Source organism: Nematostella vectensis, chromosome 1 (assembly GCF_932526225.1).
Source record: "Nematostella vectensis chromosome 1, jaNemVect1.1, whole genome shotgun sequence".
NCBI classification, from domain to species: domain Eukaryota; kingdom Metazoa; phylum Cnidaria; class Anthozoa; order Actiniaria; family Edwardsiidae; genus Nematostella; species Nematostella vectensis.
The window spans coordinates 12,872,935-12,895,533 of record NC_064034.1 but is presented as its reverse complement, the minus strand read 5'-3'; the positions used below and the strand labels follow the sequence as shown (position 1 = coordinate 12,895,533).

The following is a 22,599-nucleotide window of genomic DNA, read 5'->3' as shown; positions in this document are numbered from 1 at the left end:
ACATCTAGTCATCCATTAACCAGTAATACACATGCGCACACAGGAAACCCAACGAGAAAAAATATTTCAAAATGGCGGAAAATATGAGTTCCGAGCAACTCCTCGAGCAAGCGAAAAGCGTTTGGAGTATGCTTGATGACTTGTCCGAGACGGACCCCGAGGCATACAAGAGGTTCATTGACCAGCAAGTGAAGGGTGCCAAGGAAGACATGGAGCAATTGCAACCTCCTCAACCGAGCTTCTGCATCACCACATTCAAGGTAAAAGCCGTCTTATCTTACCACAGGTGGCCCAGGCAATGGTTGCTTGTTCTCAGCTCGGAATTCGGCTGTTCTGAGAGGGGACGAGTAAAGCGTTTTTTGTGTGAAATGTTGTCAATAAAATTGCCTTGATTTGATTTGATTGATTTGATAATGATGACCACTGTCATCATTATCATCATCGCAATCATTTTCTCCATAATCACCCTGAGCAAGACAAACATTTATACTTTGTTCATTTGGTAAAACAAATAATATTATTGTCGAAAATTATGCTTGAATTTCACGAATGTAATGTTTTATGGGAAATCACAAGAAATGGAATGAAGACAATAAATATTATCATTATCTTGGTGGTCAAACAAAAAAAATTATTGCATTGGCAAACATAATGAATTTGTTGACATTTACAACTCTATCTTACTTAATTGTTGTATTTTTTTCAGCTTCCAGAAGTCATACCATACAAGGTGTATATCAATGTCTGTAGCTGGGACAGGGTGCCGGCACCTGAGAGTGAGAAGGACCCGATTCCCATCATGACAGGCCAACTACAGGAACACCAGGAGAAAGGAAAGCCATATGCTACCATTGATGCAATATTTAACACCACAACCTTACAGCAGATAGAATACAAGCAAGACCACAGAAACTTGCTAGTCCACCTGGCATTAGATTACCTCGAGGCACATAAACAAATCTCTGTCTCCCGTAACTACAAGAATTTGAAAATCAAATACAAAGGAAACGCTGACGACCTTAAAAAGTACCTGTATCCTAGGGCGAAGGGTGGTAATGAGGAACCAAAGGGGATTGGTACTAATCCAGGAAATATATCAAAGGACTCTCTTCTTTCACAGCTTTCATCAATTGCAGTTTCTGAAACTGTTGAGGATCTAGGACTTAGTTTATTGGGAAATTCTAGCAAGCAAGGCAAGAGAAATCTTATCCAAGAGATTTCTTCATCTGCTGTGAGGTCGCAAGAGATTGTGCCAGTATATAATGTAGCTGTTAAGAATTCCAGTGAAGGCAGACCTCGCCGATTGGTTGTAACAGTTGAGTTGCCAGGAGTATTGTCTGTTGCAGATTGTGATCTGGAGATATCAGAGGTAAGATCGTGAAAAGAAACAGTAGTCTTTTTATTACCTGAAGAAATCATTTATCCTGAAATGGCTAGAGAGATGAGATTGGTGTTAACTCCTTCCAGCTTTAAAGCTGGATTACAGCTGGTGCCTCTACATATTTATCTAATACCACATTTGAAAACATATTGTTTCTGTATTTTAATTTTGACATTTTCCCCTTTTTCCCCCTATCATGCCAAGTTTACAAAGAAAGAAGATGGAAGATGACTTTTTGTTTGTATTTGTTGGAAGTCTCCTCATGTTTGCTGTGATTCAGTTTTTTATCTTGCGTGGGCCAACTGTCTGTGCACAATGTATGTTCCTGTTATGTTCTGTTTTTATTTATAAATAGGGTGTTTTTTATTGCAATCATCACCACCATTCAGGATACATTACTGGCTTAGGGCAGTCAGGGTTTTTTCTCTATAAAATAACACAGCTCCTTGCCTGCAAGGGGTTACTAGAGATATGGCGTTTAGCAAGGAAAGTTCTGTCTCAGTTTTTGTATTTTTGTTATGTAAAGTAATTCCATTTTCCTTGTATAGGTTGATCTGCAGCTGAGTGTCCCCTCTCTCTACAATTTGGAATTAAATTTCCCTGAGCCAGTAAAGGATGAGGAAACAAGTGCTACATTCAACAAATCCAAACACAAATTAACAATCAAAATTCCAACAAGAGTGGGAGACAGCTAACATCAACTCACAAATTTCTGACAGAATCCTGGCATTGATATTTAACTACAGTACTTTCGTTATTTTTTTTTTTTACTGTAATCAGTGATAACTTTTGGTTTCAGGGGAATCATTTTTGGATTAAATATGCAATTGTAACGATGTAAATTATGTGAAAGATTGGCAGTTTGCTGTGTAATTTGATTCATATTTATTTTGGAAACACATCATGTATACAATGTGTACATCGTCTCCTTCACTAGTCATAAAGCTTTTCCATGTCTTTATTTGGAAAATTATATGATACCAGGGGTACTCTAAAGTAGAAGTTGTGCCTGAAGAAATGTTTCAAGAATCAAAATTGTTTTTTCTCACCCACTTGAAATCGGCACTGATAGCCCCTCCCATCGCCCTGGTCTGATGTACTATAGCGGTGCCCAATGGTACCTGCCATTGCAGATTTCACTTGTTAGCAGATATTTACACTAGCCAACAAAAATATACTTCTGCACACAATTTAGGGTTATTCCAAGGCGCTCTAAAAACAACAGCCTTGTTTGAAAAAAATAGTAGTCACTTGTTAATGTACTGTAACCATCCTTCTGAACAGGTATTTAGTAGAAAATTATTGTTGGATGTCCTACAGATAGTCCCACTATTTTTAAACGACACCTCCCAAGGGTGTCTTCTGACGAGATGGTTTCCCTAATAAATAGATGTGCTTATGTGTTATTTGACAAGCTTTTGTTCTTCAGAAAAGCATTTTGCACCATGTTCCTGTGTGCTATAAATCCACTATTTACAGATATCCTAGGTGGGTTTGTAACCAGGATATTTGCCTAGGGGGAGAGGGGTGCACAACAGATACCATAAACTACAGTCTAATTTTGCTATTTGTCAAGATTACTTTCTTTGCATTTGAGGGGTTGGCCCAGCCTTACTAGAACAGGCGCGTACACAGGGGGGGAAACCCCCTTTGGTGGCCAAAAAGTGGGTTATTTTCTATTAAGGAATCTTCAAATACCTTCCATATAATATCTATGACTGCGCACTCCCCTCGGCCAGTCATGGGAAGACGCCTGTAGAAAGCGTCTGCTAGGGATCGTAATTCAGGGTTATAATAGGGGGAGTCCTTTTAATTGTTTTTTTCTTTGTATTTCGTTTCTTGTCTTTCACTAGCAGAAAGGTGTTGGCAATAATATGGCAATAGTTGTAACTGTATTACGCAAAGCCCACTATAAAACCTATCACAATCCATAAATCGTTCAAGTTTGTTTTCTTTTTACACTTCCTGACAAGGTTTCTAGGGCTACTATGTATAAGATTTACATGTCTAGACTCCTAAATTAAATATTAAATTGGTTGATATGCTGTACAACACAAAACAACTCTCACAGTCTCCAACAACTTATACGACGAAGACCACTTCAAGTGTTCTGTATAAAAATAAACAGTCCATGGACACACTACTTCTCATAGTTTTTGTTCATAATTATAACTGCTCCATTATTGAGTCAGTATTGTTTTGTTCTTCAGGGCCGTAGCAGGACACGTAAGATTGGGGGGGGGGGGGGGGGTGGCATAATATAGAAACAGAAAATATTGGGGGCACAGCCACGCCCTTCCTGATCATTTCCTTATATATATATTTTTTAATATTGGAGGGCACATGTGCCCCAGGGCCCCACCCCCTGCTACGGCGCTGTTCTTAAGGTTTGAATGTGTTCCTTCAGCTAAGGCCACGGAATAAGCCACTATGAAGGCTATTAAGGCAAAGCCTTTATGCTGAGAGACCCATGATTGTTGGCAAAGTTCTTGGCATGTTTTCTTTACATGAGCTGATCCATTTAGCGGATGTTTTAATCTTGCCTTATTTACACCACATGGTTAACACTTCAATAAGGTAACGCAACTCATTACGAACTCTCTCTGCAAACAGGCAGCACCTCATCGACATGGCACGGTTGGACTTTCTCGAGTCCCTGTCCCTTGGACTAGTGATTTTCCCCTATTGAATCACCTGCCCATCCTCTCAGCTGAGAACAAATGTCCGAAAATTGCGGCCTGTCCCATGAACTCTCCTCGAAGCAACCCTTCATAAGTGCATACATCCGGGCCGGACAACCATCCGGACAGGGAAGCATTTGCATGTTTCGGATACACTCAATGGCTTCCTGGTTGTTATACCCGGAATACGGCTGGCGACCGTAGCTGTATATTTCCCAGAGGACCACACCAAATGACCACACGTCGCTACGATGCGTGAAGTGTAGCGAGTTTAACGCTTCCGGTGGCATCCAGCGCACAGGTAGAAGAGAACTGCCGTGTACCCAGGAATAATCTGCCGGGTATCTACAGCTCCCGATCCCCAGGTTGGAGATCTTCACTATATTGTCCTCCGTGATAAAGCAGTTCCTCGCCGCAAGATCTCTATGAATGAAGTTATTTTCGGCTAAGTAAGCCATACCAGAAGCAACTTGAAGCGCAAAGTCCAAGAACAAGACCTCGTCCGGGTCGTGCATGCAGTCATCCCGCAGATCGTCCTGAAGTTGTGCGGGTGACGGGATGTGAAGGTTGAGGTACCTGTGCATATCCATATCCTCAAAATACTCAAAGACCATAAAGAGGGGCTCCTCCCCTGCAGACACACCCACTAAGCACAGGACGTTGATGTCCTGTAGGCCCATAAGCACGCTGATCTCATTTTTAAAGTTCTCCACGACTTGTGGAGGTACGTTCGGTTTGAGCCGCTTGATCGCCAGACGCACATCGGTATATTCGGTCTCGTTGCGCATTAGCGCGGCTTTGCAGACTTTCGCGAAGCCACCTTCTCCGAGGAGCTCAAGAAATTTCACTTTGCCTTGGTTCGCATCGTCGATCTGAGAAAACAAGAAGAGGTACATATTACCAAGCGGAGGAGAAAAGAAGCAGTAAGCTTTTATTTGACTATGCCACAGAACCCCAGAATAGATATCATAAGATTGGGGCTAAAAGGAAGGAGTCCGTTCTTCGCTCTTTCGGGTATTCGGTATTCGTTCATCGCCACCTCGGGCGTTCGGCGGTATAAGCATGTCTGGCAGCCCCAACAATTTTGCAATCTATATATCAGTCCTTTTTGCAAAGGTAATGGGGTGCCCCTTCCCCAATATCCATGGCAGTCCTACGGTACTAGCTACCGGTGCACAGCACGCCCATTGTTCTAATTTTGGCAAAGGCCCCTCTCGATTTCGCTTCCGTGATGAAGTTGGAGAGAAATAACCATTTCATAGGAGGTCGGTATACATCTAATCCGAGCATCGCTTTGAGCTTTGGTCGTTCAGACTCAGTAACAATAGGATTTTCTGTGACCACCAACAATGAAATCGAATGGCCAGTCTATGACCGGAGTAATATTATAAAAAGTATAGGGCACCTGTGACCTTAAATTTAACTGACAATTGAGTATTCTGCCGCTGCTACTTGGTAAACGACGTTTTGAACCAGAGGTCGCAAGAGGGGGAGAGGGCAGGCCATTACAGTTGGAATTATACATAGATCATGAAGAAATGCCCACCCGTCCTAAATACCAAGTAGGCCTGAGGCTACTACAGGGTGACCAGGTCATCCAGAAAGCGAAGACAAAAACTATATGCTGAAGCCAAGGTCTCAGACTATATTCAGGCCTCTCGAGACAAAATTCCTTTTAATAACAAAACAAAAGGGATCCTACCTCGGTGAAGACGCATGACTTGACGTCCACGAGGCTCTGCTTGAAGTCACTGCTTGGTTGCTGCAAGGTGCTCTGTGTGCTCTTAGATATGGACCCTGATGATGAGTGGTCCCTGTTCGGAAGGGTGCTGCGTCTGTGCTGCACCTTTAAGTAAACGATGATTGACACGAATGCTAATATCAGGACCGCCATGATCGCGCTGATCACGTAGATGGTGCGACCGACGGGCATCAAGGAGGGTGATTCGCGCAGAGCGCGTTGAGAGGCTGAAAGTGAAATCATCGTTAAAAACATCATCATCGTCAACATCATCATCGTCATCATCATTATTATCACCATCAGTATCATAATCACCATCATTATCATCATCGTCATCGTCATTGTCATAATCATCATCATCATTACCATCATCAATATTGACATAAACACCATCATCATCATCATTATTATCAGCATCATTATTATCATCATCATTATCATAACCACCATCATCGTCATCGTCATCATCATCATTATCATCATAACCATCATGACGCTGAATTACGGGCGCAGATACAACGTGGTCTAGTCGAAGGCATTTAAAGCTTGCATTATACTGCTGTCATACGACGCATGTCTGACCATGGAACACAGCTTTTGGTGGATGGATCATCATAAATAATCATCATCATCATAAATCATTATCACCCTTAAAATCATCATCTCTTTCATCCTTAACATCATTAACATCATCATCTTTATCCTTATCATCATTATCACTATACTCATCATCAACATCATCATCACCATCATCATCATCATCATCTCCTTCATCATCATCATCATCTCCATCATCATCATCGTCATCAACATCATCATCATATCCCTCACATCATCATTATCATCATCATCACTATCATCATCGTCGTCGTCGTCATCATCATCATTATCTTAATCAAATCATAATCTCCATCAACATTGTTATCAACATCATCATCATATCCATCATCATCATCGTCTTTAACATCATCATCATCTCCTTCATTATCATCCTCATCCTCATCATCATCATCATCGTCATCAACACCATCATCATCTCCTTTATCATTATCCTCACCATCATCATGATTTATAATTAATTATTGATCCTACTCACTTGCTTCGGAGCATTTAGGGATGACGCAGTACTCGTAAGTATTTTTGTCCACATAGCACCACGGGGCCTCGTGCTGGCCACGGGGGTTACGACAGAAGTTGTGCGACAGCTTGTACACGGGATCGTTGGATTTCCAGGATAAACAGGGCATTCCGTACTTCGTGACGTTCAGGCGGCCGATGTAGTCTTCACCGGTGCCGTTATAGCAGTACTGATCTGGAAGAAAGTAGTTGACAAGGGTTAAAATGGAAATTTATTATTGATGGAGATGACACTTTTGACTGTTGTTGGATCAATAACTGGTCCATTTACTGCATTGCCTTACACGGCTTTTACTCACCTTTACTCCTGTTCAAATACTCTACGCTCATCTTTTTGGGGTAGTCATAGCTTATAACAGAAGTCCCGGAATAATCTGTAAAATTAAACAGTTTTCAATAAAAGGGCCAAAAAGAATTGCAACCGATAAGTTGGTGAATGTGGTACTGACCTGCTATTCCTAAAGGTGAGCAGAATCTTTCATCCTTCGTGCCTTCTTCGGAGAGTTCTGAACAGTTCGGTAGCAGACCCTTTATATAGGGGTCACTCTTGGCTAGACTAAGCTCAACTGCACAAACGTCGTTATAAAGAGCAAAGCAGTCCTTTCTACAAAGTCGATATTTTGGTTCAGCGGTCTTCGGATCACACGTCAGGAAGAAATGATAGCAAAGCGCTCGAATGCCGTACTGTCGACATCGCGGGCTCATGGTGGCCAGGGCTCTGATCTGTGTTAGTGGTCTCGACAGTTTATCCTCCATATTTTTCTGAGAATCCTTTTGCTCTGCGAAGATACTTTTTCCTGCCAGGAACTCGGAGCACGTATCGCCTTGATATGCTTCACAAGCGGGATAAGTTTCTGGAGATGTTGGAACGAGCTGACCTTTACCTAATCAGAGTAAGGAAAAGTAAGCGTTAAACAAGGGACCATGTACAGGTATAAATAAAAATCTAAAAATTAATTGCAACTGGAGACGCTATCCCTTATAATATTTAGTAGAATAATACACTATGTCAAGGAATAGCAAAAGTGTGGTCGCTGGATAAAGGATACCAGTTGGGGTGAATTTCATATTCTAAGGGGAAGGTCTAGCATCGACCAACCTCCATCTTTAAGGCGGACTCACTTCTTTTAAGAAGTGCGCGCACCCCCCTTGTAGGCCAAAAAGTGGGTCATTTTTTATCATGGAATATCAGAATACTATGCTTTTTCCATATGATAGCTATGACTGCGCACCCCCCCCCCCCCCCTCTCCAGCTAATCCTGGTGAACAGTGAACATTAAGGGGGAGGGGGAAATACAAAAGTGGTGATCTCTACCCTAAGGCCTTCAACAAAAGCTGGGCACGCCCTGAGAAAAGATCACTCAGCAGTATGATTGTTATAAGAGAAGAAACGTCAACTGACCTGGGATTCCTAATGGAGAACAGAATTTCTGGTCCTTATCTTCGTCTTGTGATAGTTTTGAGCAGTTAGGCAACAGACCCTTGATGTAAGGGTCGTTCTTAGCGAGACTCAGCTCTACTGAGCAAACGTCATCATACAAAGCAAAGCAGTCCTTCCTGCAAAGCCGAAACTTTGGCTCAACGGTCTTCGGATCACAAGCTAGGAAGAAATGGTAGCACAGCGCTCGAATGCCGTATTGTCGACATCGCGGGCTCATAGAGCTGATCGCCCTGATCGCTTTTAATGGTTGCGACAGTTTGGATTCGATGTTGCCCTGGAAATACTTGTTATCTGCGTAGATGGTTTCTCCGGCGAGGAACTCGGAGCATATGTTGCCGCGGTAAACTTCGCAAGTAGGGAATGTTGTCGGAAGGGTAGGGATTGTTTGACTTTTACCTGAAATTGTAAAGTAAAAAAGAAAGATCTAATTAAAGGAGGGAAACAAGCGGTAAATAGCTAGAGGAAGTATGCACCAACCGGGCGACCCTATTGGATAACTAGAGGCGAATAACTAGAGGCGCCGGTGGATAACTATTTGAGAACGTATGCACCGAGCATACAGGGCGCTTCTGGTTGGTGATTAAAGGTGACAAATAAGCTCCGATGAACGGAGGACGGTGTAACGATGTAACAGTGTCCTAATAACTAGAGGTGAATGACTTCAAGTAAAAAAACTAGAGGTGAATAACTTAAGGTGAATAACTCGAGGTGAATAGCAAGCATGCACCCACTCAGGCAAAAGCACTACAGAGCAAATTGCGCCATCAAAGCTTGTAACTTACCTAATTTTTTTAAAGGAGAGCAGAATCCGTGATCCGTTGTCCCTTCGTCAGGTATTACGGAGCAGTTCGGCAATAGAGATAAATCTCGCATCGCGGGACTACCTTTTGCAACCTGTAGCTCTACCGCGCAAACATCATCGAACAGGGAAAGGCAATCCTTTTTACAGAGACGGTGCTTCCTGGTCCTCGTTTTGACGTCACAAGCCAGGAAGGCCTCAAAGCAGATGGCACGGATCCAGTATTTACGGCACTTGGAGCTCACATGTTTGGCACGCCGCAGAGTTGATATTATTCCGGAAAGTTTGCCTTCTATGATTCTCTGGTGATGGCGGGAAGTAGCGTATACGGGGCTGCCGTACATGAATTCCGCGCACACTTTGCCACGATAAGGCTCGCAGCGGGGAAACCTAAAGGGTAAAAGAAGCCGCGGTTTAGATGGATTTTCCATGTGGGGAGGACAGCGCGTTACTAAAAGTTAAACCAATGATATAGTCGACATGATTAATAAAATGAAAAGAGTAGAAAAATGCGAGAGAGCGTTTCTGGTGTTATTTCGGAAAACTTGGAAACAATCAATCATGCGGACCTAAATGAATACAATAAATACCCTAGTTATGTCTCTTAATATTGCTGCCTTTCTCTTTTTCACACTCGAATGAAGTAAACCGGAATATTTCTCACGCGCGTAGCTGTGCCTCTTCCCCCCTTAAAAGATCCTGGTTACGCGCTTCTTATTGCTAGTTTTTATTTTTGTTATAGACTTTTAAAGACTTACTTTTCTTTAACTTTCTTGGTAGGTTTTGTTGTAGATGTCGGTGGCTTTGCAGTGTACACTGTGTTGAAATTAAATAGAAAGTTATTACCCTAATGGTCCTAGTACAGAGGTTTATGGAACGCCACAGGTTATGTTAGGTCATGTCCTTGAAATATGGACAACCCTAATGGACCGTTTTTCAGACGATTAAATTTGAGCTCGAAATATGTTTACAGCCTTCTTGTAAATATTTGCAGCTTTTCTTACAAAACTAGCAAATTTTAAGCTTTTTAGACCAGTTTTGCTTCATGATTAATAGTAAAACGAACAAACGTTTTCAACACTCACACACTACACTCATACCTTTTTTCATAGTGGGCCTAGAGCTCGTTCCCAGAATGCTTAGCCAGCCTGCAGCGCGCACTTCTTGCCCATTGGCTCGCACGACACATGTGTAATTCCCAGCATCCTCTTGTCTCGCACGCTTGATTCGCAGTCTTGAACCCCATTTGAATCGGCGGATTTTGTACTTAGATGTCATTGGCTGGCCGTTCTTTAGCCACGTGATGTTGAATGGTATTTTCTTCCTGCTCAGTCTGCATTTGAGCGTGACCTGCATCCCGGCAATCATGGTGATATTCTCCACCTTCGCAGTGAAGCTAACAGCTGCAAGAAAAAAAACGACACTAAAAATAAGTACAGTGTCGCAAGAGCAAAATATCATTTGTTCTTAGACGTCTCACGATTTTTCGGCTGGTCATCGACTTAAAACGAGATAGCACATTTAAAAGTCTATTTCAATCATCCCGTATTTAGTCACTAAAAGGCCCCATGGAATCGTGGAGGTTGAAAGATTATCCATCTCTATCTAGTCTCCCTTCGTCTTTCGTGGCAGCCATTTTGAATAGGCCACAGAAATCCTACCGACACAAGCATTCTCGAGTACTCGATTAAGTCTCCAAAAGACCATTTAGAAAAAGGAAAACATGACTTACAAGTGAAAGAAAAATGGCTCTGGTTTTGTTACCTACTGTCCTCACCTTTCATAGTTACCCGGATGCAAGTCTTGTACTCGGGGGAGCCTGGGCCGGGTAACACGGAACAGTCAGGTAACATCTTTGCAAACCTCTGCTTGGCGTAGTGAAACTCCAGCTTGCACACTGTGTTCTGAAGGACCTCACAGTCATCTCTACAGAAGCGAATGGGTCGAGGCTTCTTCGAATCCTTGGCGCAAGGCGGAATGATGTAATTACACAAAGTGGGGATGACGTATTCTTTACATCTGTCCGTCACGTGACGGTTAAGGATACCAATCAGGGTCGCCACCTTATTTTCGACGTTTTGTTGTCTGTCCTTGACGTAGACATTTTTACCCTTGAGGTACTTGGAGCAAAATGTTCCCTTGTATGGTTCACACCTTACCCTGAATTGAACAGAGAAGATAAGGTTAATGGCCAATTTTTGATATATAAAGGATCTCACTTATTCCAAAACATCCCTAAGAACCTCAATGAACCTAAAACCTTTTTTTAGATTTTCAAAGAACCCGAAACGTTTCTAAGAGCCTGAATAAACCCGAAACCTTTCTAAGAACCTCAAAAACCAGAAACCTTTTTAGGAACCTTAATGAGCCAGGATTCTTTCTAAGAACTTCAGTCACCCGAATATTCTTTACAACGAGCTCCAGTCATTATGCACCTTTCTAAAACATGTTAACATTCTTAAGATTGTAGATTTACCAATGACAAACTAATATATACAAGTTGTCTTTGGCAACATAATGCGGCAAGTCTATACTAGAGACAAAGTGGTCTCAAATTTTGACAGGTATATCAATGTGAACAGCTGTGTCTTGGAACGATAGAGCTGTCGTTATCAGGTTGTGTTTTTGGTTTTAGCTAAGTCCCTTAGCTGGTTAGTGGGTTGCCTGAGGAGTCCCTTAGTTAGTTAGTGGGTTGCCTGTGGAGTCCCTTAGTTGGTCAGTGGGTTACGTGTGGAGTCCCTTTGTGGTCAGTGTTTTTTTTATTTATTTATTTTTATTTTTTTGGTGGTGGTGGTGTGTGTGTGTGTGTGTGTGTGTGGGGGGGGGGGGGTCATTTAGGATTTATCAAGCAGCGTGCTCAGAATCAATCGAGTTTTCTGACGTATGGAGATAACCTAAATCATGTACCCCGTAGCAGGCACTTGACTTGGAAACTCCACAGCAGATGAGCAAATGCGTAGGTGGGATGTCTGAGTGAGAGTGCACACATTGTCATTCAGACGCATTAAGAACAGAGCAAAATTAATTCTATGATTCACGCAGAGCTATTGAGCTTTCGTTTTTTCTCTCTAACTAATAATTCCTCTCAAAAACAAGAACAGAAATTTCGCGAAAATGAATATCCGGCTATATGACACTTTGACAGCAAAGAAAATTTATATTGCGGCTTCAAAAACGTTAAAAAATGACGCTGTCTAGTCTTATCCATTTGAAAGATTGACTTAAAGAAGAAAAAAAAGGTCGTAGCTTTGAAGGATATCAAGACACTTATTCGCGAGTGCATTAGACTAATTGTACAAACAAAGGAAAGAGCTGAAATTTAGAAGGGAGGAGTTGTCAGGTCAACATATCGGTCATGTTGACAGAGCAAAACCGTTCAAAATCCAAAGTACGTAAAAATGAATGGTATCTGAAGTGTTATCTAGTAAACAACTCCAGAAGCCCGCTAATCCACTGAAATTTAAACAATTAAAATATTTGTCTTTTTTCATCATTTGTGCTCGACAAGGGATCACCCTTAAAATCACTTACTTATAATGGGTTAATTGAGAAGTCGTTAAATTTTTCAGTGAAACGCCCGAAATTGACTAAAACATACACTGCGCACACAACCGGCGCCATATCGTGTCTGCCCAAACGTAAATAGCAGCAACATTCGGTCTGAATGTCGGAACCGTGCAAAGTGACATGTCTATTCCCTTGCCAAATACGAAAACCAATCATTTCCGTCAATCCAAGTCCAATAAAATCATTTAAGGCATTAAAAGAAAAGTAATAGTGAGAATTATATTTATGCTTTGAGCTGCGTAATTCATATGATAATAGCGAACTGTCGAGAGCCTCAGGGGGTGCTGGCGAAATTACAAAGATGGCTCCCATAGATAAGCCAACTGATATGAATAGAACATTCTATGATTGCGAAAACAATTCTTAAACCTAAAATCAATTAAGAAAACGCTAAATGAATAGGCTAGACTTAATTAATGCTATAGGGTGAAAATTAGTCCCCCGCTAAAGTTTATTAAGTGTTTTGAAATAAAGTTTGAAAAAGTATTTGCATTAATTCGACTTGACTTCTAAGGTAAGCTAAGTATTGGTAATTTGCAATCACTGTCTATTCTGTTTTGAAGGTCATATGTGATATACAAGTTATGTCAAGTTTTGAAAATCGCTAATGACATACGAACTGACTGCGTGTAAGATTCAAAAACATTCATCAAGCTTTATCACACAGCAAGGGCGATCTATCTCTGAGCTAATAACACAAGACACATGAGTTTGTATGCAACAATAAATTGAAAAACAATTCAGACAATTGAACGAAGGCCCCTTCCCGCCAACACAACCTAAATTGATGGTGGCAGTTCAACAATCTAAACACTCATACAAAAGAGAGATGGTTCATAGATTCCCTTTGTCAAAGAGGAGTTAGATAATAGTAATTATAGCTTTTCAACCATTTTTCTTTGTCAAAGATACCTAAATATATTAAATGCTAATTCCTTCTTTAATCCCCCTGAGGAGGTAGCATATCTCATTGAGCCATGCAAGACGTCCGGTTGAACTCACTCGGGCTGATATTGTTTAACTTTTTATCCAAGGATCAGACAAAAAATATAGCAGGAAGTTAGTAACCACAAGAAGATTCTCTATGTATGAAATTTGAAATAGTTCTCCTAATCCAGAAATCCTGAGATGGAAGGGTGCTGTGTAAATGTACATGCTGTAAAATAATTATTCAATTGAAGGACTACTCGGGTTTTGAGTTCTTGGCAAAGGAATTAGCCAAGACACGATAATATACTTTGTGTTTGCTTCCGATTTAATTCCGTGCATATCAACAAGCTACCAAGGGACGGCAGATTAAAGCGATACCCGATTTGGTTCTAGCAGTGAGGGAATGTTATTCATCCTTTCTGACTTTCCTATCTTCACCGCGTGCGTTTGCTCATTAACTCTCACATCTTGCTCTCAAACATTCTGTCAAATTCCAGGCAAATCATATTCCAGGGGTCTTTGATTAAAATCCAAAGGCATGTACTTCGGGCGCCACGCGCAAGTGCGTACTGCAAACAGAACTTGATTAAACTGATATCTAAGAGAATTATCCAAGGAAAAAGATTTGCACATTTAAGAATGTGTCTTAGGAATTATCCATAACTTTCAGTTGAGGACCCTTGCGGTGGTCTGAACAAAAATAGCAACTCGGCCATGAAAATAAACAGCAAACAAGGCCAGATGACATTTGATCGCCCATCAATCAGGGGAAGCGAAGAAATAACTTCGCGAAATCTTTTGTATTTATGTGTAAATTTAGCGAGTAAGCTTAACGAGCGCGCGTGTAGTATAGAGCCCTAATTGAAATTAACTTAAGGCAAAAATGCGCGGAACTTGGAACAAAGACAGATAAATAGCAAAATGGCTCGCATGCAAAGTGTCACACGCTTGACACTCGCAAGACATCGAGAGTTCGCCGTATCGCAGTGCGCACGTAGAGATCGGTTTCTACGAGCGCAAAAAAGCTCCTTTATCCTTGTTAAATCCCTAAACGGGCTACTGTAAACACACAGGTTCCATTATAACAACCATTAAAGTAATAAAGAAACAGGAAAGACCTTTCACGGCTGCTCTGTAATGTATTGAATGGACAAAACAGGCATACCCGCAAATCGGTTTAGGATTACATCTCTTCAAAGAGCGAGCTTTCTACCTAACATTCTGTTCTTGGCTTGCTCGGTATTGTTTAGATAGCCGTAGTTCTAGATCACAATCGCATAGAATTTCAAAATAAATGTACTTACCTATTTCTTGACCGATAGCGAGTCCGTCTTACGGCGTTTACTAAAAAGAGAAATGTACACCGTTAGTCTATTGGAAGAAACCCAACAACAACGTGGAAAGATTGGCGCTAGCCTACATCTATCCCTAAAAGCAAGCTTTGTACTTTATTCTGGGAATGAAATGGCGAGAGAATGTCATAAGACGAGCTAAACTCGAATAATTGTCCACTGTGAATGGTAAGGAGTAACCTCTGAATAACATAGTATAGGTATGGCATTATCAATGCTATGTAGTCGCGGTACTATCTAGCAGAATCCTTCGAGAAATTAGGATTTAGGCTGAGTTAGGATTATTCTGAAAGGGGCTTGGAGTATGTTGCGGTTGTGGTAAGGCGAGGAAACGATGTACAGTGCAGTGCACCAGTGTCAATCGTACGGTCAAATGGGAGTATGTAAGTAAACATACAGGAATCGACAGTGCGACTTTATCAAGTACTTAGCTTCCACACAACGCAGTACTCACGCTAAAATTCCCTGCTACTTACCAGCTAGTTCAAGCTCATTTACCACTAGCAGTACACACCACAAGGCAACCAGGGACTTCATCTAGGCGTCCGCAAGAGCCTGAAAACCAACAGACGGCCAAATCATACGGTGAACACGCTCACTCGCTCTCATATCATGGCATACATCAAGGTGCTCTTCAGTACACAAGAACCACAGGCCTGTGACGTCACTACCTCCTGTCCCCCTTCATTCTCCTGTTACTGCATGCGGAGCTAATTACCCAAATTATTTAATTAGATTGGTCAACATATAATTAAATTAGATCGTATTTCTGGGATTAGAAATGTTACTATTTAGTAAGCGCGGAAATTATTTTTGCAGTAAATTTGATTTTGTTTTGGTCCTTTCGAGTGCATTTCGTTTGTATGCTCTGCCTGATTGTGACTTGAAGTGGACAGGTTTTGAAACTTGACACTCAAATAAACACCTTATATACAAACAACTTGAAAGACATATTATGGCTCTAGTGGGCGCTCACACTCGATGAACATGAGAGGCGAGGTATTATGGCTTATGTTCAGAAAAGTGACAGCGTCTGCTATATAGCCGCACTGTTTGTGGACTACTACTGAACTTGCAATCACCCTAGTGCTTGCCCCTTCTTTGGAGATAGATGTTAGAGAGTCGGTACGTTTGGGGTCGTTTAATAGGATTAAAAGAAGTTTGTAAGCTAATTTTTTTTATGTTTTTTTCTTTTGTCAGAATTCACTTAGAAATGCTTGATTCCTTGTTGCCGCACTTAATGATGGTCTAGTCAACTGTGCCTTTTTATAACCCTTCGCGCTGATCTACACTACCTCCTTTGTTCAATTAAGTCACGATTAAGAGATCCCATATGCCAAATGGCTCATCTATGCCGCGCTCGAGGTCATTACGCCGAAGTGGAAGCCACGCAGGATCGTACGAGTGAAATTACATCCAAACCAACATCACCGAGGGTGGCATTTAACGACAAGCCGTCCACAAAGTACACCCAAAAGTACACATTCTCAAGGCATGACGTACAGTTGGCTCTAGCGAGTATTGGTCTATTACTCAAAGCGCAGAGTGATTTGATCAAGCTGGCATCCTCGCCAATATTACAGGAAGGGTTTTATTCCTAAAAACAAAACAGATGGCCGCCAAACGTGGTCGGTGATATCCCGGATCGAGTACTTGTAAAAGCAATCTCTTAAACGATCCGAGTACAACTAAATCATAAACAAACAAAGGAGTACTTAATTTGTTGTCGCAATCAATCGCGCGCGCATATAACCCGTTGCGTCAATCATAAGAGATTCGGTTTAGAATTAAAGCACTTGCTTCTGAATTAAGTTAGGGCCGCGTTAGAAAACCCACATTACACCAATCCGTCAGTACATTCGTCTGTGAACATCGTGAGTTATATCTGGAAAGGGCGCTAGTGCCCAAGATAGCCGCGAGCTTTCAACAAGTCCAGAACAAGACCCACTGTTCAGCGTCGACTAATAAGAACGCAGGAACTATGTCAGTTTGACTTAAATGACAAGAGAAGGCCAAGTGGAGGCAACCAGAGGCACCGCCTGTCATTGGCTCTCGCGCAAGACCCAAATCTGAACTCTCGAGCTTAGCAAAGCAGTTACGCGTCAAAAAAACAGTCACGAGGGAGAAAACGGATAGAATCAATACGCGCGTACACTCCATCAGCACCAATTCACCACATCTCCGCGTGTCTCGCGCAGTTCCCCGCACAACTCGGCGTGTTTCCTATTCTCTTATCTCTACATCAATCAACCTATGTTATAAAAGAAGCAAGCTACAGAGATAACACTAATTTAAAGTAGCTGTCTTTCTTCGTTTGGTCAGGAAATCACAGACTGCCGCCGCTGTGGCCCGTTCAGAAATTGAACGAAGATGGCCTAGTGGATTAATTCCTTCCTTTAGCTTAGATCTTTGGCGTTCACGATATTTCAAGGTTATCATGAAAATTCTTCGACAAAGATGTTTGATAACCGATTTTGTTCCAGAAAATGGTATAAAGACAACACGCGATCCTTTGTGGTCGATGAAAGAGTGTCATAGGTTTTTCCACAATGATAACAAACTAATTCTTTTCCAGAGGAAGGCTTAAAGATTTTTAAGCGCTATAAAAATGTCATTAAAAAGTTGAGAAATTCCTTGTATGTCTGCTTTGGATCTACTCTGTAAGATGGCTTGAATAGAAAGATAAGTGACTGTCTTTAAAAACCTAGAGAATCCGCTAGCAAAGCAAATCCCGACATCAAGATATGTTAAATACTGTTTTAACATCCTAAGAAAAATAATTGTTATAGGTGTTATTAATTTTTGGAATTGAAATAATTCGTCTGCTTCTTTCCTCGCTAAGTTTATAATTACCTTTTTTCGAGGAAAAGAAACGATGCGGTAATACTGGCTGATGTGTGAGGTGTTTCCGCTTGGCGCGCAACGTTTGGTTCGGCCTGTCGCACTGTTTATCCCACATCCACACAGAGCCCCTCGCACACAATACAAATCCGGAAGGTTTGAAAAACAATTAAATCAAGCCGGCGTCATCGCTGCCAATGTATAAAGATAATAGCTGTTATAATCAGAATGCAGCAAGTATATTACAAAAAGCTGATTATTTAGCTGTAAACAAAAGCATTTGCAGATGGGGATTTGATGAAACAATCAAATAGTTTATTACATTTGGCGCAAGGTTTGCTTTCATTTACAGAAATTCTTGCTCTTATTACCGGCAACGTCCTGAAATACGGATTTTTCTATTTGAATGGTAAACTCTTCTAGCCAGTCCGGGAATGTTATTATACCCGACGAACCGAATATTAGTTTTCGCTCTTGTATACCTTGTATAGCTACAAATGCTCTTTTTTCTATCTCAGAAAATCGTTAATCTCCTTTCGAACAGACTGAGCGTGGTAACACACTTTGGGCAATCCTTCATCCAAATACAACTCAAATTTCGTGCAAAGATCTGTGGCATTCTATCCTCATATTTCAATAGTCCAATTCAAACAAAAGGATTATAACTAAGTCCTTCCGAACACTGTTTATACTATGTTGACAAACTTTGCACTCGATTTTTAAGAGGTGAAAGAAGTTTTTGATGTTAACTTATATAAATCAAGGGACCATCTTAACTTTTTTTCAAGTTTATCTGAGGATTTATAGAAAATTAGGCCTTTATTTAAGGCTTTAGTCCCTCCTCAGTTTTTAAAGCATGAGGTACAAAGTACAAGTGATTAGTATAAAGTGTGTTAACACCTGAAAGGTGAAAGGCGTAAAAATACAAAATATTACTACGATCTAATTCAACAGTGAGTGAGAAATAACGTCAAATTGATTATAACTTCACAATCATCTAAACATCAGCATTTCAGAAAGAATCTAAAGGAAATGACATCATAATTTCAAAAAATAAACTATGCAAAAACAAACGGACCAATAGTTTTTTTAGGGGAGTGTGACATGATGATAAAACATTCCTTTGCCAAAAAATCAAAAATATCCTGAACTACGAATTAGCGTCATTATAACTGTTCCAATGTTTGTATAACTAGTGTTTTTTAAAGTGCAAAAATAATAACCAAAATCCACTACACACAGGAAGACCTCCGCCCCCTAACCGTCGAAGGGCGAGTAAGAGACGGAAGCATAACGTCATTCATCACCGAGCAAAGGTTGGGCGGCCTGAAGAGACCAGGAATGTGCTTTTTACGAGTTTGCAGTCGAGTAAGTTCTTTGCCTGTCACCACTGACTAGTGCCCAATCCCCCTTGACATACAGCGAAGTAAGAACAAGGAAAGCGGACCTTTTATTACAGTCTCCGGCGTAGCCGTTTCCTTGTGTCAGTCTAAGACTTTAGAGGAGGCTATAACTATCCTATTATTATAAACACAATCATGCAGAATACTCGTTTATGTTCTTGAGTCATAGTAATATATGAAATAATCAAACTGGTAGTTGAAACTGTCAATTTTAGTTCTATCGATACTTTTTCAATGCAGTCGATTTGGAAAAAAAGATAAATCAATTGACGAACTATTCTATTCTCTGAGTTGTATTTCCTCGTCCGAGTAGCCCCCCCCCCCCCCCCCCCCCCCCCCCATTCACCTGCGGCTAGAAGAGCGTTTCAAATAAATGTCCCGGTTTAGAACCACAGCCAACTGTGTACTATTATACGTGAGTGCTTGGTACCGCTAGCACCATCAGATGCCCCGCAAACACAGCACACATAGCCAATATTCCAGCGAGTCATCAACACACTGCAGGCTAGCTGTCACTTTGCATAGGAACTTTTAAGTACGTGGTTAAAACCACGCGTGGTTAGAAATGGTTTCCTGATAAAAGTGCAAATAGGTGCTTGAGACAAACCATCGAGCACCTGAATTATACCATGGGTGTGTCAGGGCACTTATAAACTCTCATAAACTCCTAGATCACGCTTTGTAGTATGCGCTATGACCAGCGAATGTTTAAAGACGCATTGTAGTTCATTCTAATTCATCGGGTAACACCCCTTTCAAAACATAGCCCCGTTGGCCTGTTGCTATTTTACCAAGACTTCCTGTGCCGCTAGAAACTCTGCTGGGATCCTACTCATTGCGGTTGGATCATTCACGAATAGATCGGTTCAAAGCCAAAAGACAAAGTAACAAAGCTGGATAGGAAGCAAACGGTATTGTGCATGAGTTCCTTTATGGAGCGTTAAGCAGAAAGAAAAAGGAGGAAATCACTAAACAGATAAAGGTTCTTTTAAAGCGGTTTCTTCAAGAGAATTCTTAAAACAATGCCTGGTTGCATTTTGTTGTTTACGTCTAATCGAAACCTTATTTCTCCTATTAAATATTATTTCCGTACGCTTCTTATACATTCGTTTGACGAATCACCATGAAAGTTTGCAAAAGGAAAACTAAAAGTTCCTCGAGTAAATCAAAACGACCTCTGAATATGACACATTTGTTAAAAAATATGTACAATTTCATCACTTCAAAGTGAAAAGCTCGATGCACAAGTGTGTACATGGTTCTAATGGTCAACGTCTACAACACTACTGAAACAGATCTAACAGCCCTGGCTGCTCACAAGTAGCCTTTTCATTCGTTCAGAGGCAGTGTTAATGAATAAAAGCCGAGCTGTTTGATAAGCCAAAGTGTTTGCGTGCAAAGCTTGCGCAAGCTGGTAGAGTCATTATGCTATAGCGCCAGCAAATCACACCAAACAGTCATCATATACTTCGCGTGTACCTCAACGAATGTTTGAAAAATCCCAGCTGCACAGCTAAGTCATCTTAAGGTTGTTGCACGAGTCTATTTCAAGTAGGTAAGGCTAAGTGCTGTTTGGGTCTGCAAAGTTTCAATATATGATGGAGTGCGTATATTCTATGATAACCGCTCGATAAGGGTTCACATGCTTGTTATCTTTACATCTAAAGGAGCTAAACTAAACAAACAATAAACAAAACACCCATAAAACACGTATAAACAAACTGAGATATCACGAGAGTGGTCCAAACCTTGGTATCGTTTTCTTAGTGATGCGACGCAAACGCAATGCAGAATGGATGAACGTATAGCTTGCTGGCACTAGCGTTCTAACATTACACAGTGGAATTTGCTAGGAGTATGGCAAACACATTACCTCAGTCAGTCCTTCGATACAGCTCCAATCAGCTCAGCTTCAAAGCGAACCGTTCGTTTCGGTTAATAACCCAGTAGAGTCGGTGAAATAGATACCCTTACTGGAGGCGATGCGAGGTCCGCAGGAATAAAATACTTTCCCGTCAACACACTGTTTGTTTAATGCGAGCTACTGCTGACATGCTATTTGTATTAATAAGTAATACTTAAAAATACTGAACGGGTGACATTACAGTCGGGGACGGCCAGTTTTGTCTGCAATCTGAGGAAAATTAGTGTTAAGGTATAGCCTGCGGTGGTGTTCACGCCGCGAAAGGGATTCTGTTTTGTCGCTGGTTCTTGCGGTTGGTTCTGATGCGTAAGAAGGGTGTGAAATGTAAACGGGAATCGCGGGACGTGACCCGTGAATTGCTGACTGTCAGCGCGCTCGTGGATGATTTCAACTCATACCTGAACCGTTAGGTCGCTCCAATGACTAGATTAGTGCTGTGTTCTGGCATATTCCAAGTAAAAAGTTAGAGTGAATGGTGTGCCTCACTTGCAGCAAGATATATGCCAGATCAGATTGGCTATATTTAGCGAACAACAAGCTTGACATACATCTCATTCAACTCTTCATCGCTCTAGTGATTTTCATCTACATTTAGTAGTAACAAAATCCTAATTATTAACGTTGGCAGTCACATACCATTGCATTGATAGAACTTAACTTGATTTCTGAGCAGCTAGATGTGGAGTACCTCATGTAATTGTTATGGGTCCTAATTTGGTATCGCCCAGTTAATCTCCGTTTCAACGTGGGCCATCGTAATGCAGAACACCAGGGCTGCTTCATCATGTCAAATCAAACCAGTGAAATTGCACATTAAGCTAAATCATATGTGTATAGTGATGGTCCCTGTGATGTCTGTAGACGCTATCCCATTCCAACCTCAAGGGTTATGTCGTTACATAGTTAACATCATTAAAAAGAGCAAGAAGGCAATCATTGCTGGATTAGTGAATACATTGCACAGGCGCTATCAGGTGCAGCCTTAAGGCTGATAAACTGTTCACCAAGAGGACTCGAAATATTTCTCATATAGCTAGCGGGAATTCTAACATAGAAGGGACGCATGGCAGTTATTTCGCTCCTTTGTTTCCCTGCTAGCTGTTACTAGAGATGATTTTAGCAATTATTCCATTATACAAGGATTATGAAGCCTAATTATATTGATTAGATCAGAAATTATTCCCTATCTCATGTTAGGAATATAACGCCCTCTTCACTTTTTCTCTTTCTGATAATTTCCGAGTCATTGCCTCCATATCTTGTGATAAAATTCTATCACTAGCCTCTCCTCCGTCCCTAAATCCAAAACAAACTGCCCCATGCACTGAGCAGTTGAGTTGGTTAGTGGCATAGCAAAAAAGGGAACCATATGCGATAGATCCCATTACAGTGTATGTTTACA

The 22,599-nt window shown here is 41.2% G+C and overlaps 2 protein-coding genes and 1 long non-coding RNA gene across 5 annotated transcripts; 2 read left to right on the top strand and 1 right to left on the bottom strand.

Moving 5' to 3' along the window:
* The first annotated feature begins 39 nt into the window (after positions 1-39).
* LOC5515941 (PIH1 domain-containing protein 2) lies at positions 40-3,524 on the top strand. The gene is made up of 3 exons (XM_048730823.1): positions 40-260; positions 707-1,369; positions 1,930-3,524. The coding sequence occupies exons 1-3, from the start codon at positions 72-74 to the stop codon at positions 2,074-2,076; spliced, it is 999 nt and encodes a 332-aa protein (XP_048586780.1). The 5' UTR covers positions 40-71; the 3' UTR covers positions 2,077-3,524.
* LOC5515942 (tyrosine-protein kinase transmembrane receptor ROR2) lies at positions 3,315-21,491 on the bottom strand. Of its 3 annotated transcripts, XM_048730820.1 has the most exons (14): positions 21,147-21,491; positions 17,883-18,061; positions 15,506-15,584; positions 14,982-15,021; positions 10,958-11,340; positions 10,281-10,583; positions 9,939-9,996; positions 9,164-9,570; positions 8,343-8,777; positions 7,390-7,824; positions 7,240-7,314; positions 6,900-7,115; positions 5,765-6,030; positions 3,315-4,934 (listed from the first exon to the last, which is right to left on the bottom strand). In XM_048730820.1, the coding sequence occupies exons 3-14, from the start codon at positions 15,564-15,566 to the stop codon at positions 4,050-4,052; spliced, it is 3,564 nt and encodes a 1,187-aa protein (XP_048586777.1). In that variant the 5' UTR covers positions 15,567-15,584; positions 17,883-18,061; positions 21,147-21,491; the 3' UTR covers positions 3,315-4,049. The 3 variants fall into 3 exon arrangements, with proteins under 3 accessions (XP_048586777.1, XP_032241527.2, XP_032241529.2); XM_032385636.2 differs by lacking the exon at positions 17,883-18,061; XM_032385638.2 differs by lacking the exons at positions 17,883-18,061; positions 21,147-21,491 and adding an exon at positions 20,753-20,771.
* On the top strand, positions 15,207-17,662 carry LOC116620096. The gene is made up of 2 exons (XR_004296998.2): positions 15,207-16,154; positions 16,230-17,662. It is a non-coding gene; the product is annotated as an uncharacterized LOC116620096 (long non-coding RNA).
* Positions 21,492-22,599: the final 1,108 nt, after the last annotated feature.

What these genes read in the sequence shown, in the direction of transcription:
- LOC5515942 (XM_048730820.1), bottom strand. Translation starts at nt 15,566, where the DNA reads ATGAAGTCCCTGGTTGCCTTGTGGTGTGTACTGCTAGTGGTAAATGAG. An exon ending in TTCTCCATTAGGAATCCCAG is followed by an intron (nt 7,825 to 8,342) that starts GTCAGTTGACGT and finishes TACTCTGATTAG; the next exon opens with GTAAAGGTCAGCTCGTTCCA. An exon ending in CTCACCTTTAGGAATAGCAG is followed by an intron (nt 7,315 to 7,389) that starts GTCAGTACCACA and finishes TTAATTTTACAG; the next exon opens with ATTATTCCGGGACTTCTGTT.
- LOC5515941 (XM_048730823.1), top strand. Translation starts at nt 72, where the DNA reads ATGGCGGAAAATATGAGTTCCGAGCAACTCCTCGAGCAAGCGAAAAGC. An exon ending in TCTGCATCACCACATTCAAG is followed by an intron (nt 261 to 706) that starts GTAAAAGCCGTC and finishes TATTTTTTTCAG; the next exon opens with CTTCCAGAAGTCATACCATA. An exon ending in GTGATCTGGAGATATCAGAG is followed by an intron (nt 1,370 to 1,929) that starts GTAAGATCGTGA and finishes TTCCTTGTATAG; the next exon opens with GTTGATCTGCAGCTGAGTGT.